General features: G+C 36.8%; 1 protein-coding gene across 1 annotated transcript in view; it reads right to left on the bottom strand.

Moving 5' to 3' along the window:
- Positions 1-15,454, bottom strand: part of PRKN (parkin RBR E3 ubiquitin protein ligase) — a 780,164-nt gene that overhangs the window by 485,145 nt on the left and 279,565 nt on the right. Inside the window, exon 4 of the mRNA XM_087774081.1 lies at positions 2,842-2,960. Coding sequence (XP_087630207.1) covers positions 2,842-2,960 — 119 coding nt within the window. The remainder of the gene's footprint in view (positions 1-2,841; positions 2,961-15,454) is intronic.

Raw genomic sequence — 15,454 nt, 5'->3', positions numbered from 1 at the left:
GAGCTTCTCAAGAAACTTGCTGTGTTGCCATGTAAAGGCCAGGCACAGTTTATGGAGAATTGGGGAAAAAAAAAACATCTTAAAAAAATGGCTTTGCTGACGAATCTGTAGTATGGTGGTAAAGAGAAGCTTTTTTATAGCTTGCTTATGTCAACTTTATTTTGACTAATTTCTCTATAAAAGGAAAATAATTGTAGTACCAGTACAGAAGATGTCTGTCAGCAATCACTGGCATTGTCCAGTGGGATTGGAGGGGCAAGATAGAGGGTTTGGGTTAATATACGAACTTACATGATTTTTTTTCAATGTGCACACAAGTCAAATGATTGACAGTAACATTTTCAGCCTGACATAACTTGCCTACTGTAGACTGCAGTGCATTGAAGAAAGCAGAGTAGATACAACACACTTGCTGGGAGGACCACACTTCTGCCTAGCCTTAATGCAGAGAGGTCTCTACATAGTAGTAAAAAATAAATGGGGCTTAGTACATATGTCAGGCTTCCCCAGCTGGAATTATTTTCTGTTTCTCTGGAATATGGACCAGAAAGTGAGAAGAAAAGAGGTCACAAGGGCCAGGCACATGCCAAATTTGCACTTAATCTTCATAACCACAGGACTGAGGTAGATGGTATGTATTTGTAAAACAAACTGACAGTTGCATAGCACATTCACAGCAATAAGTGTGCTCATATTGCAAATATTGCACTTTCAAAGTCCTGAGGACTGCCAGCCCAAACTGCTGGAACAGCACACTCGCTGTTCTCAACTACTCCACTTGAATTTGAGAGGAAAAGAATAATAACAGGTTTTCTTTGTTTTGGGGAGAAAGTAACAAGAACCTTAAGTGTAAATTATTTTCATACACAAGCATTATTTAAAAACTAAAACTGACAAAAATTATCATTCAATAGTCTCTAAAAGATATTTGTACTTTATGCTGAAGTACCTTCTCAAATCTTCTGAAAGCTGGGATTTTTTGAATCAATCTTGAAAACTGTGAATGCTCCCACTATGAGTTTCCAGACACTTTCTTTTCATATCCACTGTAAAATATGCTAACAGAAAAAAAGAAGCAGCTGCACTCTGCTCTTTCAATGGAAATTATCAGCTTGTGTATATTTCTTGTGTTATTGACCCTGTATTTGCCAAAAGAATGCAGGCCCATATACATTCCAGACAATCAGATACAGAAAGTGTATTTAGAAATACTGGAAACTTTAGAAACTTTAGAAATACCGGAACTTTATATAATATGGTTTTTATCATGAAGTTATGAGGAATTCTTGGGAGACAATAGAGAGATTTTTTTTTTAAGTCTCCCAAATGACAAACACTATTTAGCAAGTACTGTAAAAACTGAAAAATTTGGAAATTTATTTAAGTCTACTTAATACAAGGAACATAATGATTCCAAACCAAATGGCACAGGTGTGGAAGTCATCATTTCCAAAAGTGGGCATACTGAAGGAAGCCACTGAGTCTAGCAAAGGACACATGTTGTATGCTGTCAATGCAACACACAAGGTTCAAACTCATCTAGTGGTAACAGCAATGTCTTTCAGCAGCACTGACTGCTTGTATTCAAGCTGAATACAATGTTGTTTGTGTTTTTATCCATCCTGAATATTATACCATTGGAAATGTACATTAATGGCTACTTCTCTTGTATCTTGATTTATACGTGATTCAAGCCTATATGAATCACCAATATTTAAATGCAACTTTTGGGACAAAACAAATCCCCTTAGATGTGTTCATTTGGAACGCCACAAAACGCAACACTTCCAAGCCTCTGAAATAAATCAGAGAGAGTCAGGCAATTCAGGAACAGCACGCAGAGCTTGAGGGGGTTTGTTGTTGTAGCTTTTTGAATTAGGTGTGTATAAGCATTGCTACAGTTTATTCTTCTCAGTGAGAATATAGGAGCTGGGTTTTTAAAGGATCTCCCTGTGATATTATGTGTAAAGACACTGAAGCATTGGGCTACATGAAGAACATGAAGCTGAAATTAACTACTTTAAACCACAGTGAAAGACAAATTTAAACACTTAAACATGTGCCAAATATGAAAGCCTCTCCCCAGTCTACAGCATGGTAAGGCTCAGTCTCCTGCAAAACTTAAGCCCCTCACATAACAAACCTGGTTGACAAACACTGTGATTTATGAGAGAGGAAGAGCTCATTCCCCAGTAGCACAACCAGTGAAATTCAGCAGCACTTACACAAAAAAACTCTCCAAAACTTTACACTACTGCACATTCAAGTCAACAACACTCTCCTATTTTAGGGTGCAAACCAAGCTTGACAGATCTCCTACTAACTTTCTGTCCTGGCACAATAACTTTCTTTTGACTTCACATGCGGCAGCTAGGCTGGAGAGATTAATATTCTCAGCTGCACAGCCACTTAATCCCTTCTTGTCTCATTCCATAACGGTCACAATCAAGACCTGAATTCAGGTCTTTCTGTGGCCTTAACAGCTGCTCCAAGCTTTGTATAAGCATCTAAAATTCCAACTCTTCAGCATGCATGTAGTTGTATACATTGCGGATACTACCAGGTTAATCATTAGTCCTTAAAATATAAATCTAAGGATGTCTTTACAGGATCGGAGCTCTAGTCTGCAATGTATTCCTTGCGTGTGCTGCAAATAATGGAGATAAGTGAGTGAAATGTTCACAAACCTTTGAATTACTCTTCTCAGTTATAAACAGCAAGAAAAAAATTAAATAGAAATACATATATACATAGCCACATGTATGCAAATAGATAAAACTAGAGATATCATTTCCATATACTCCAAAACCTTGAAACAAACAAACAAACAAAAAAGCTTACCCTTGCCAATGTCAGTGTTCCCTGTTTACACACACTGCAGCGGACCCTCAGTTTCCCAGGTTTCACAGCTTGGCAGAAATTTTTGCAAAAAACATAAAAACTGTTGTAACTAGCTGCACCTGCCAGAAAAACAAAACAAAACAAAACAAAACAAACAATAACATTTGATGTATACTGAAAATAAGTAACAAACTGTAATGAAAGGCTTCTATCTGACTTTATAAGTGATAAGTAGAAAAAAATAGGTCTTTTCTTGCCTAGTCTAGTTCTTAACACTTTTCAGTAACTCCTGCTTCTTGATCAATAGTTATAGGTGAACTGCACTGTAACTCCTAGAAAATGCATCCTATCTTGAGTTTGAGCTTACCACTGATGAGCATCAACTGTAATCTTTGGCAAGTGATGTATGAGATTAATTACCCCATCTCTCCATAATTTGCATCTCACTCCTAGTCTAAATTTGTCTAGCTGCAAGTTTTAGTGAGTTCAAATTGCACGAATATTTCCTTGGATGAAGTTTAAAAGATTAGTTTGACTGATACCACAGCACGAAAACAAATATTTAATTTAGAAAATTTAGTTTTATTCATGGAAGACTGGGAACCATTTCTTTATTCTTGCTGGCAGTGGTATAACCTAGCAAAGTTTGTAAACTGCTGCCAAGATATTAGGCCAAGTAAATTTTCAAGGAAAATTAAATGAAACACATTCTGTTCTGTGAAACTATGGAACAGAAGATGATAGGCAGAGAATTGTGTAAGCCTGGGGCAATGCTACAGAATTTGATTTCACATGCAATCCTCATCACTGTTTTCAGTAAATGCCTTTTTAGGATGGCTATAGTTATCCCTTAGAAAATGATGGAAAATTCATAGTGTGGTTTTAATCTAGACAGACATCTCCAAGTTCAGAGACTCAAGCTTATTATCAGACGTTGAACTGAGACCAGGATAATGTTTTTAACAGATTTTTCCCAATATCAAGAGGAATGGTTGTGGAGATTTGACCCATTAACAGTGGTGAACTTCAGAACCAATAGCACTCCCTTAGAGATCAAAAGTTTTTCACTGTCTTCTTCCCCATTCTCCTACTTCTCCCTACATTTCCCAGCAATATACTTTTTATGTATGTGCATGATCTGGAATAATATTTTTAAACATTACTGACTTGCTTTATTTTTACATGTCCTTCATATGGTAAGGGTCAAACCCTATGTTCTGCCAATGAAAATGCCTACCAGTTTCATGTTACACCTATTTACAGGTGTCCTAACATAAATGTGCAACTAGTTTCCACAACTCAACTTCAGAGAATTGTCATCCAAAAAACTTTTTTTCTAAGAAATGTAGATGTCTTCAAAGATGTACACTGCTGAAAGAATAAATTTTATAGCACTTTTTCAAGTTTTCAGAATCGTAAGCTACATAAGAGTACATCAGTGATGTATCCAATATTAATTTCAGTCAACTGATCTATCAAGTGTTTTCATTATGTGTCCTTAGGGAATATTAATCACCACAGCAGAACAAAAAGCATAGCAGAACTTAAATGGAATTCAGTTTTTATGGAGAATTAACACACATCCGTACATTCATAGACATACGAACTTTTCATATGAATAATTGCAACTCAAAAGGTTGAGAGCACACTTCTCAAATCAGTGTAAAACACAGTTCTGAGATTAAAATAGTTCAACTAAAAAAAAAAAAAAAGGCTTATGCTGAACTATTTGATACATAGTACAATGTTGAGAGGTGAATCCAAACTAAATATGACAAAATCTTGGACATTTGGATCTCTATCCACTCATAGTTTGCCTGAAGCTCCTAGCACCAGGACTGAGAGCACATCTGGATTAGACTCGATTTGAGCTAGAATCCACAACAAAAATCTAAACTATGGTAACGAGGAGGACTACACTTGCACATGATTGAATTTTACTTTTGGCAGTTCCTCTATGCAGGATCAGCAGGTCAATCAATAAAACAAAAGGGCAATACCTTTAGCACAGTTCAAAGGAAATAGTACAAAACTTAAGTAAACAAGAATGCTATTGCTAATAGAGGCCCACAACAAACAAGATGATTTCAGCCACTTATTCCTGACTCGGTCTCAAGTGTGGGAAGTGAGACCAGAGCCCTTTACCTATTTTGGTATCACCAGTCCTCTCCCATCGCTCTGATTTCTTATATGGGCAGTCTAATGAGACTAATGAGACTGCTGTTTCTATTCACATGTAGAAGCACTTATCCTGAGTAGCTGTGATGCCACTACTCACTGTCCTAAGTCAGTCCTACTCTACAGAAGGATTCCTGCCATGACTCTACTGAAACCCTTCCAGTCAAACAGAACCATCTCACTGAGTACATGAGCCCTTACAGAATAAAATAGTTTGTAAATTGGGCTGATGCCTTTCCTGATCCAGTTCTCCACTCCCTGATGTCGTGTCCCTGTCTCACATTTTATACCAAGTTTATTTCAAGTAGTAAACTACTTGAGGCAGGAATCGTGCTTTCTGCCTGCATTGTGTTCTAAGCTCATTCCATCCGGACCCAAAGATAAAATTATATTATTGATAATACTCCGCAAAATATTCACAGGATAGTATGGCATAAATCAGCATGACTGAATACTGCAGTAAAAAATAGCAGTCATAGGAGAGGCCTAAAATGAGACATATTGCTGATTTACTACAGAGGATAAATCTTATGCATTAGCTTGATATTTACTCCGTGCAAAAATAGACTACGTTAGCTCAATATTCATTTTTCTTAGCACTTTCTTTTTTTTTTCCTTTTTCATGAATATAAAAAGTACCCCCAAACGCATCCCCTATGCACAAATTTGAAACACAAGAAACAAATTTATAATATAATGAGTTGGAGCAGTTATGCAGCACAGATCTATTCAGAGACTCAGAATAACTTTTGAAATGTCTGCTATAGCAAGGCTGCTGGAAAGGCACAACACAAGAGGAATGTTCTGATTTTAGGAGGAAAGTGTAAATGGAAATTTTCAGCAATCCATTCACCATTTTATGCAGATGTGCTGATCTTAGTCTCACAAAGTGCACTTACATCATTAGGTGTATGTCCTGAGCAGCATCACCAGGAGTAGCAAAGACTGAATTAAAAATGCAAATGCCAAAAGTCAGCATACAGCGCAATACTGCTGGCCAGCATTAAACTCTTTACTGACTTGTTAATGTCACTGTGTATTTTAGCATGGCCCTTGGCTGAGACTGCATCCCCTTGAACCCCTTTTCAGAGGGGAACTGAAAGAAACAGGAACAAAGAAATCTGCTTTATGCACCACGTGTGACGTAGCAATATTAATAAGAATTGCAATTATGGCACCATGCCAGTAATCACTAAAATTGCTGCAGCACCAACCTTAGAACCTCATCTTTCCTCATTCAATCATGGTCTATAAGTTTTCATAAAGCTTTCCATTAATAATTTATAATACTGGCACTCAGCAAGAATGTGCAGACACAGCAAATTACAAGTTAAAAAAAATGGAAGTCCCTTTATAAATGCTGATTCTGATACTGAACATGACCATTAACACCATAAACAAATAAATTAAATTATAACTACTAGTCTTCTTTGCAGTTACATACATTGGTGGGTGGAGGAAGACTGAGGGAAAAACAAATGTGCTGCATCTGCAGTTATTCTCTTCTGAGAAGGTAAAGTCACAGCAATCTCAATTTTCAGGTCCATATTCCAAATACTTAATTGTGGGGCAAGGATCCCATAATAGTCTCTTTTGACGATCAACGATTCATCCATTAGTCTGGACACTCTTTTCTAGCTTTCCCACACCAGCTGGTACATCAGCATGTCTTTTGAGAAGCCGTTTACTTTGAGTCTCTACCATTACATTACTCTTATCCTTAAAGATGGTGCAACAAGGATCTGTCATTTTGTTGACAAGTATTTTACTTTCATTTACTGCAAACTAAAAAAGATGCCACCAGAAAGTTGACCTTACAAACCTGAATTTCTTATAGGTCCAAAAGCATTTTTCAGCACATGATCATAGGCTAACTTTTTAAGAAGCCATCTCCAGTAGGTCAAGCTTCAGATAAATCTGACTTGGAAGCACAGAAATAAAAAAAGTCTTTCATTTTATTCACATGTGATAAATTAGCAGCCAGATGAATCATTTCCATCTGCATTGGTGAATTCCTCTCATAACTTGTTTCGGCATAGTAAAACTCATTTAATACACAATTGCCTGGCTATACTGGTCTACCTTAACTGCCCTTTGCATTTGATAAGAACACTTACAGGACTGAATCTTTCAGGAAAACTAAGGGAATGTCTCCTGTCCGGAGTCCCAAGAAATGCCTCTCCCATTTGCAGTCATAGAGAATTCACAGTCATCTGTTCTAGTACTTCAATATCTTTATTTTTAAGAAGATATTCCTTATTTTTAGCTTTAATTTTCTGTGCTCAAATTTAACAATTATATCCTCTACTTTTCACCAAAGATATGGAAACCAATTTATTTTCTTTCTCTTTGCAGCAGGTTTTTGTATTGGTTTTTTATTTCATGGGCTAGCTAACCCCAATTCCTTTCTTATACGTAATACTCTCTAGAGTTCAAAGTATTTCTCTTAGACTTTTCTTTAAATAGTGTTAGGTGCAGCTCCCTAAACTTGTCATAATTTTCCAGCTGAAGTCTTTCTAATGCTGAGTACAGTAGGGTTCTTTTTCTATTTTCTTTTAAGACATCTTGAAGGTTATACTTCTCGTTATCTGTTCCTGTATAATATTTTGTTTAACATTATTGGCATAACTTAATTGGTTCCTGTTCAGTCTATGATCTAAAATGAACCTTCAAACCCTTATCTACTTCACCCGTTGTAACCCATTCTGTATTTGTGTTGCTGAATATTGCCAGCCAAGTGCAATACCCTGTGCTGGCCCCTTCTGACCAGCGTGGCGTTCTTTTCCAGACTATATTTCCAATTTGTCATGATCATTTTATATTCTCAAGCTGTCCTCTAGTTTATCTGCAGTTCCTCCTAGCTTGGTGATGCCTACACATTTAATAAGTACTGTGTCTATTCCATCCTCCAGGTCATTAATGAGAATATTGATTAATATCAGATGTAGGGCAGACCCATTCAATATATCCCTCCATTTTGATGATGAACTACTAATAGCTACTTCCCAGCTACAGATTAGTAGACAAGTTCACAGAAACCCTACTATATTTTTATCTATATCTGGACCCCTAGTTTGCTAATGACAGTATCATGCTAAATTGTCAAAAACCTTACCAAGGTGAGTATGTGATATCTACTGCTTTCTTCTCTCCACAGTTCAACATGATCTTTTTTTTTGATAAATTCGTGCTGGCTGTTACTGCTGTTCTTGGATTCTGTCAGCTACTTCCAAGTGTTAGATTTTTCCTCCAAGCATTTTCAGGAACTTCAATTAAGCTTTTAGGTTTAATATACCTAGACTTTTCCATTACTTTTCAAAAATGTCACCAGATTGCCCCTCCATTCTTCCTATATATTATTTTCTGTGAGTTCTAGAAGTTATTTCAATAGTTCTGAGATTCCATTCAATAAGCAGGATATTTACTTTGAAAGAATACAGATTACACTAATGTCTCATAAAGTAGAAAATTTAGAATTATCCAAGTGGGAGCAAGCAGAAAATAAGTCTGAGCTGTTCAAGGTTTTTTCTTGTTTTGTTTTGTTTCCATTTTTAAACTACAAGCAATATCTAGTATTGATATTTTCCTAACAAAATTTCCTAACAAAAATTGGAGTAAAACATAAAGCAAGAAACTAATTGATCAAGAACATCTCCTGAAGGTTCCAAGACCTTCCAGAATTCAAAGCAGAAGTATGCATGGGCTAACCTACTAAGATAGCTCTGGTAATGAGATAAGTTATAGCCTCAGGTCATGCTACAGTGTTAGAAATAAATTATTTCAATTTTTATTATCTTTCTATATTAACCATCAAATAACATGACAGAAGGGATAAAGTAACATATTAACCTAAATTCATTACATCTCCTTTCTAACATCCAGAAATACTGTCTCAAAAAAAATGAGTTTAAGTCCTATGTAAACGGAATTGCTCAAACTAAGTCATCAGAGGTGGGGTTAAGGATCGATTTTGAAAGTTTAATTATCCTTCAGTGCTGGGGGACAGCATCCCTGTCATTCAGGAATACATGACAGGTCAAGAAAAACAACAGTAATTTTTCTCTAGTATATTTTGTATTGAATGCACTTGTATGGATGTTTAATAGCTCCTTAAATATATGAGAAATAATTCCAAGCTAGAATCATAATGAATACTATGCAATTAACATGGTGTCGTGGTGCTGATTGCCACTTTTTCTACTAATGTTCTCATTCGAGTGAAGCTTGCAAATGTTGGAGAAACTTAATGACTTCCCACTTGGAAATATTGAAAGTATGTCTGAGGGCAATACTAGAGCAGGGATATGAGACAAAGATCAAGAGAAAAGTGTTGGAGCAAGAAAAAGTGTCAGGACACACAGAAATATCCTGAGTATTGTAACCCCCTCTCCATAAGCTCCTCTATAAGCATTTTTCCCTGCCACCTCTACCTCAGGGTTAGTTACTTGAGTTCAAGAGTATCAAAGGTCTGGGGCCCACCATCACAACCTTGGCTCAGCCTTCTAAGGAAATGGCCAAGTCATGAGAAAGAGCTGTGAAAAAGCTTGTAAAAGGATAGAAGTAAAACAGCAGAAAGAAAGGGCTGTGGAGATAGAGTCAGTAGGCCAAGGATTCAACGGGAAAAGTACTAACATGGGTAGTTATAAAATCCCAAAGGAAAATATGAGGGGGTTATTTGGTCTGACACTGTATGTTGAGAGCTTACAGTTTAGTGATCCAAGATACACAGATGACAGGTTTCACATATTCTCATTGGTCTCCATTAAAATTTTTCTCAATGTTTTTGCTATTAATTCATATTCTGCTTTTCTCTCTAGTGTATTTTCTGTATTAGCTATTTGTTGATGTAGATCTTCAAATTAGCCATAGAAAAGAAAGGAGGAAGATTCAAATAAGCCACGCTGCAGGTTGTATAAGATCAGATCAGCTGCTTCCTCCCATTCAGTTTTAGAGAAGTATACAATAAATTACCCAAACATGAATATCAGAAGTCTGAGACAGAATTTTCCTAGTTAAAAAGCAGGAGTGGGTCTGATAGACAAAATCTGTTGTTCCACTTTCAAAAGCAATTTATGGATCATTTTATACCTCCAACATCTCCAGTAACTTTTAAACAATGTACATTTAACAGGTACCAGGCTAATATGTATGGCTAATATGTATGAATATATACGTACTTGTACATATGTGAATTATACATGTAATGTATATGTATGAGGCACACACTTTGTTGGTGTAAAACTTTAAAAAGTTTAATAAGAATTCAGAAAACAATCCTTATTTTCCCATTTTCACTTTCAAATATCATCAGATAAAGCCATTTATTACAGGCTAGTTTTAGTAAAATGCTTGGTGGTTTTCACTATTGAGTTCATTTAATTATGTTGCTTTTACCGGCCAAAAAAATTTATGAAGATATGAATGCAAAAGGCTGCTCATTTATGATCTATGTCGGGACCTGTCTTCTCATCCCAATGAGACACCCTCTCTCTTTTCTACCTCTTCAAAGCAAATTTCCTCACAAACATCCCATCACAAAAAGTATTAAAACTGTTCTCTCCCTTTAGTGTTTTATATAAAAAGAGAAAGTAGCTTTCTCTGATGTGTATCCCAGTGTTTTGTACTGTCTCCCCATTTAGATTTTTAAGCTCCTTAGGATCTGAATTACCTCCTTTTTTCTGTGTTGTTAATGATGAATATGCTGTGGGAGCTTTATACATGTTAGTGATAGCACAGACCAATTATTTTGATATGCATGACTAGTTAATCAGAAAACATTAGTCATAATGACTATAGACCTGATACTGAACTCTCTAATCAGTCAAAACACCCATTATCATCCACATGACTATTTAAATGAATAAAATCTGAATAGGGATATTAGGAGCTAGCCTACTGTTTTCATTTGAACTGCATTTTCATATAGATAATGATTACTGAGTCTTTCCTTTAACTTAGCTATTTAAAAGAGGACACAGCTACAGAAAGTCTTTCAACAGATTGAAAATTACATAAAGCTAACATTGTTTCAGATTCCATTATATTTACATTTAGACTAGTCATGATTTGTAAAACGTAGACTGGCTGTCAGAGACCTCTCAGACCCTTTTAGCAATTTGCACCCACATAATGAAAAATACATAGCTAGAAGTGGAAAAAAAAAAAAAAAAAAAAAGTATTTTTCCAACTGTCTTCACTTGAAGGACTTTGCTTGATTCAACACAGTAGGAGGAAAAACATTTGCAGTATAAGCCCAGTAGTCTCAAAGTAGTGAAAACTTCCACATAAAGCTAAATAAAAAAAAAGTATGGAGGTTGCACTTCCTTGCCTAAAAAAAGAGAGATGACTTAAAAGATTCCATTCACTTTCCAAAAATACAACTGGTATGTTCTGCCTCTAATCTTTTCTTTTTTAACTGCCCATCTTTACCTGCAAAGATTTCACAGAGCACATAGCTTTCCTCCCCAGGCACATATATGCAGATGCACACATTTCTAAAACATTTCTACCTGTTGATGGTGATACTTATTCTTTATGACGCCTATCTAATTTAGACCATGAGAACGGCATTTATTTGACAGCTAGATTCATCTAAACTGGTCGTGCTATATTCTAGTGAGAAAAATAGGCACTTTTATGGTTTGTTTCAATTCATCCTAAAGTAGATATAAAAAGATATAAATATGTCAAATAAATTGTACCTAAAAGGGTCTGTTTGGTGTGGGGATTTAGGACTGCTAGGTCTGGTAGAGGTATCTACATTGCAAACCTCTAAAATTAGGTGAGATGAATCCCACTTGGTAATGCTGTAGACAAGAACTCATGACAAAACAGCTGCAGTATTTTGTGGTATGGATAATAATATTAAATAGACTAAACCTTAAAAAACCAATTCCTTTTCTTGAGACTCAAATACGATTTGCAGAATGTCTATGGATCTCAGGTAATTAAAGTATATGGAAGACAGGTATTTAGAAAAAAGAAATTGACTTGTCACTGTAAAAAGGACTACAAATTAAAGTAAGAGAGGATATTAAGAAGAGTTGGAATTTGGCTATGTAAGAGGTGGAATATCAGAAGTACTTGACAAAGACAACGGGGGGACATTTATCCTTTTAACTCCTTCCTTCTTGGTGAAAAATATTTGTGTGCAAAAAACCCAGGATGATTCTACAAAAATGCAAAAAGAAAAGTATTTGATCTATTTTAAATTTCTGGAATTTGGAATGGGGTAGTGAAATAGTTTATTAGGTTTTATCTTTCGATCTTTATCATGAAAGAATCTTCTCCTTCCCTTTTCTGAGCCCCAGCATCATTTACCTTCACTTTTGTATTTCACCCAAATTCTTCCTTCATTATCTTGTTACCCAGCTAACATCTGTAATTACCTTTCCCCCTTCTCATTCCCTTTCCTGACCGCTACATAAGATTCACTTTTCTCTTACTTCTCATAATATACTCTTCTCTCCTTCAGTTTGCTCTCTGATTTTCAGACAAACTTCAACACTAAAGCTAGCATGGTATTAACAATGAGGAGTGAAGGCAGCAAGAAGAGATAAAGACAATTGTGATGACCCTGCCAGACAGCAAAACACAGAAACAAAAAGAAAAAAAGACAATTTCATGAGACTGCTGAAAGCTTGGCAAATGATACATGGGAGACAAACAGTGATACCTTGTACATCAACAAAGTGTTCAAGACTAAGGGTATGAAAAGGTCTCCCTGAAAATGTACTCCCTGTGCATGGGGAAACCACTATGCACCAACCATAACATCCCCTGCAAACCACCACCCTGAGCTTCTTTTCGCCTCATTGAAGGGACTGAGTGTGACCTGCAGTGATAACAACTGGCTGGAAATGGCGTATTTGTAGTTGCAGGCAGGGACTTCTGGGTTTAAGCCTAAGCACATAAGGGGAGGTGAAGCTGCTCCATAAAACTAAGCATGGGTGGCACATTTCCTACTTCAGTATGAGCAGCAGATCCAGTTGAGCACAATTTCAGTATGAGCAGCAGATCCAGTTGAGCACAATTTCAGCAAATAAACGAAGAAATGTTTACAAATTAAAAGTCAGTTGTACTGATCAGCTCCAGCACAGCTCTGGTTTCCTCCTTTTTGTCCCAGCGGAATCTGAGAATGTGCACGCTTGTTTGAGATTTCTGTACAGACAGCAGCATGCTTAGGGAAATAGCCACGACTGGACAGCTCGACACCCAGAAATCTTGAACGCTCACGTGCCAGGGTGCAGCACAGCAAGGGAAGGACAGGGGAGTCAGGAGCCAACGGTGATGGCATGGCAACCAGCAGCTAGGGCCTGGCCAACAGGGGCTCAGACCCCCCGCACCTGAGCAGGGGGAGCAGGGCAGGTGCAGTGATGGTCACTCACAAACCAGTGATCACCAAGCAAGTCTGTAAGGATGAGGCTGGTCCCAGGTCAGGCCAGGAAATCAAGTCAGCAAGTCAAGGCCAGGATCAAGAAGATATACATCCAGACACAACATACCCAAAAGCATAGCCCAGGGACAGAACAAAGGTAAGGGCCTGAGCTTAAATGCAGATCCCAGGCCAGCACGCCCACCGAGGATGGGTGAGGTGGAGACCTCCGACAAGGCTTCCTGCAGCTCTTTCTCTCACAGCTCTTTTCACAGATGTCTGATCCAAGGTTACACAACTGCCCCATTTCACAGCTGGCCTTTGACGCAACCAGTTAAACACACAAGGAGGGATGGAGGTTGAAGAAGTTGCAGAGCCTGTTGGTGCCATCACACCAAGCATGTGATATGCCAGAAAATACCCATGTCTAACAAGAAACAAAGCACTGACAGATCATGGAAATGGTAAAATATCATGAAATCATCGGCTTCTTAATTGAGAATGCACCACAGAACTTAGGAAAATAATTAAAAGAAACTATATTTAAATTTATATTATGGGTGCCTGCATTTGCAAATTGAAGGTGAGATTGTATCAGCTTATTTATAGTTTCAAGTATATGACATTTCACAAAGGTACATCTGCATAGGAGATCATGCACAATTTAGGCAACCACCTTTTTGACAATACAGAATGTAAAATTCAAATTTTGCTTTCTTGATTAGTTGGAAATTTTATTCCTAGTGTTGGTGTGCAATCACAGTATCTAATTAGATGTTTCTTTTGATGGAAAGTTCAAATAACAGCATACCCTCAGTCAAAATAATGGCTATTCCTACTAAGCTTCTTTTCTGTATTAGCTCTCTACTTACTTTCAGTGTCCAAAACCACCAGTTCTACTCAACTAATGTTATCCAGATATAGGCAAGCTAACATATCAATAATAATTACCAGTAACTACGAAAGGCTGGTAACAAGCAGCAACAACAGAATTGCTGTTAGTTTTGTCATAGAGTCTGTTACCCTATTACAAAACATTCTGGAAAAGTTCATTTTTCAGACTACCCAAGGAATAAATAATGAGGTAGCAAAGTTTATGGAAGATAATTATTATTTATTTATTATTAGTTATGCAAGGTACTAAAACTTAAAAAAGCTTCCTCAGCAGTTTTTTAATAGAAATTACACTGTTACTGAATAAAAAGAAAATTTCCCTTGTGGCCAAATAATTGGTTAAAACAGAGGAAACAAAGGTCAGGAATAAATGATCAGTTTTCTCAGTGCAGTCTCAAAAGGAAACTGTGCTAGGACTTGAGTATTCACCATCAGAAAAAGAGAAATGAACAGTGAAATGACAGTTTGCTGGTGATATGATTTTATTCAGGGTAGTAAAAATGAAGGCCAACTGGAAAAAACATTGAAGAATGCAGGATGCTGAGTGACTAATAATAAAATGAAAAATGAAATTCATTGTAGATAAATGTAAGGTAATGTACATGGGAAAAATAATTTTACGCAAACAGTGATGGTCTTGACTAGTTATTACCACACAGAAAAAAGATCTTGGGGTTATAATAGATAGTTCTATGAAAATGTCAGCTCAATGCTCAGTAGCAATCAAAAAAGTAAATTGAATGCTAGGAATTATTAAGAGAGGAACAGAGGAAAAAAAAACCCAACAGAAACAGTGCTGTACAAATGCTGTAAAAATCCATGATGTGCTCCATTTTCAACAGCACGTGCAATTCTACCCTTTCCATCTCAGAGCAGGATATGGTACAACTGAAAACATACAAAAAAGGGGGAATGGATAATCAATAGCATCCATGTCACAATCACTTAAATAGACAATGACTTCTTGGCCCAAAAAATTGACAGGTAAATGGGAATGTCATAGAAGTCTACAAAATCATAAGAGGCATAAAGAAAGTGACCAAGAGTGGGATAGCATCCTGGAAAAAAGCATTAGCAGACTGAGTTCTACAAGCTACTGCCAGAAGCTATGGCCTGCCAATAGGATACTAAGTTAAATGAATCTTTGATCTGAGCTGGTGTAGCCAC

The sequence above is a fragment of the Nipponia nippon genome, unplaced genomic scaffold (assembly GCF_047370975.1).
Source record: "Nipponia nippon isolate SJK-2023a ecotype South Korea unplaced genomic scaffold, ASM4737097v1 scaffold_4, whole genome shotgun sequence".
NCBI classification, from domain to species: domain Eukaryota; kingdom Metazoa; phylum Chordata; class Aves; order Pelecaniformes; family Threskiornithidae; genus Nipponia; species Nipponia nippon.
Note: the sequence above shows the minus strand (reverse complement) of the source record. Positions and strands in the feature narration are given on the sequence as shown.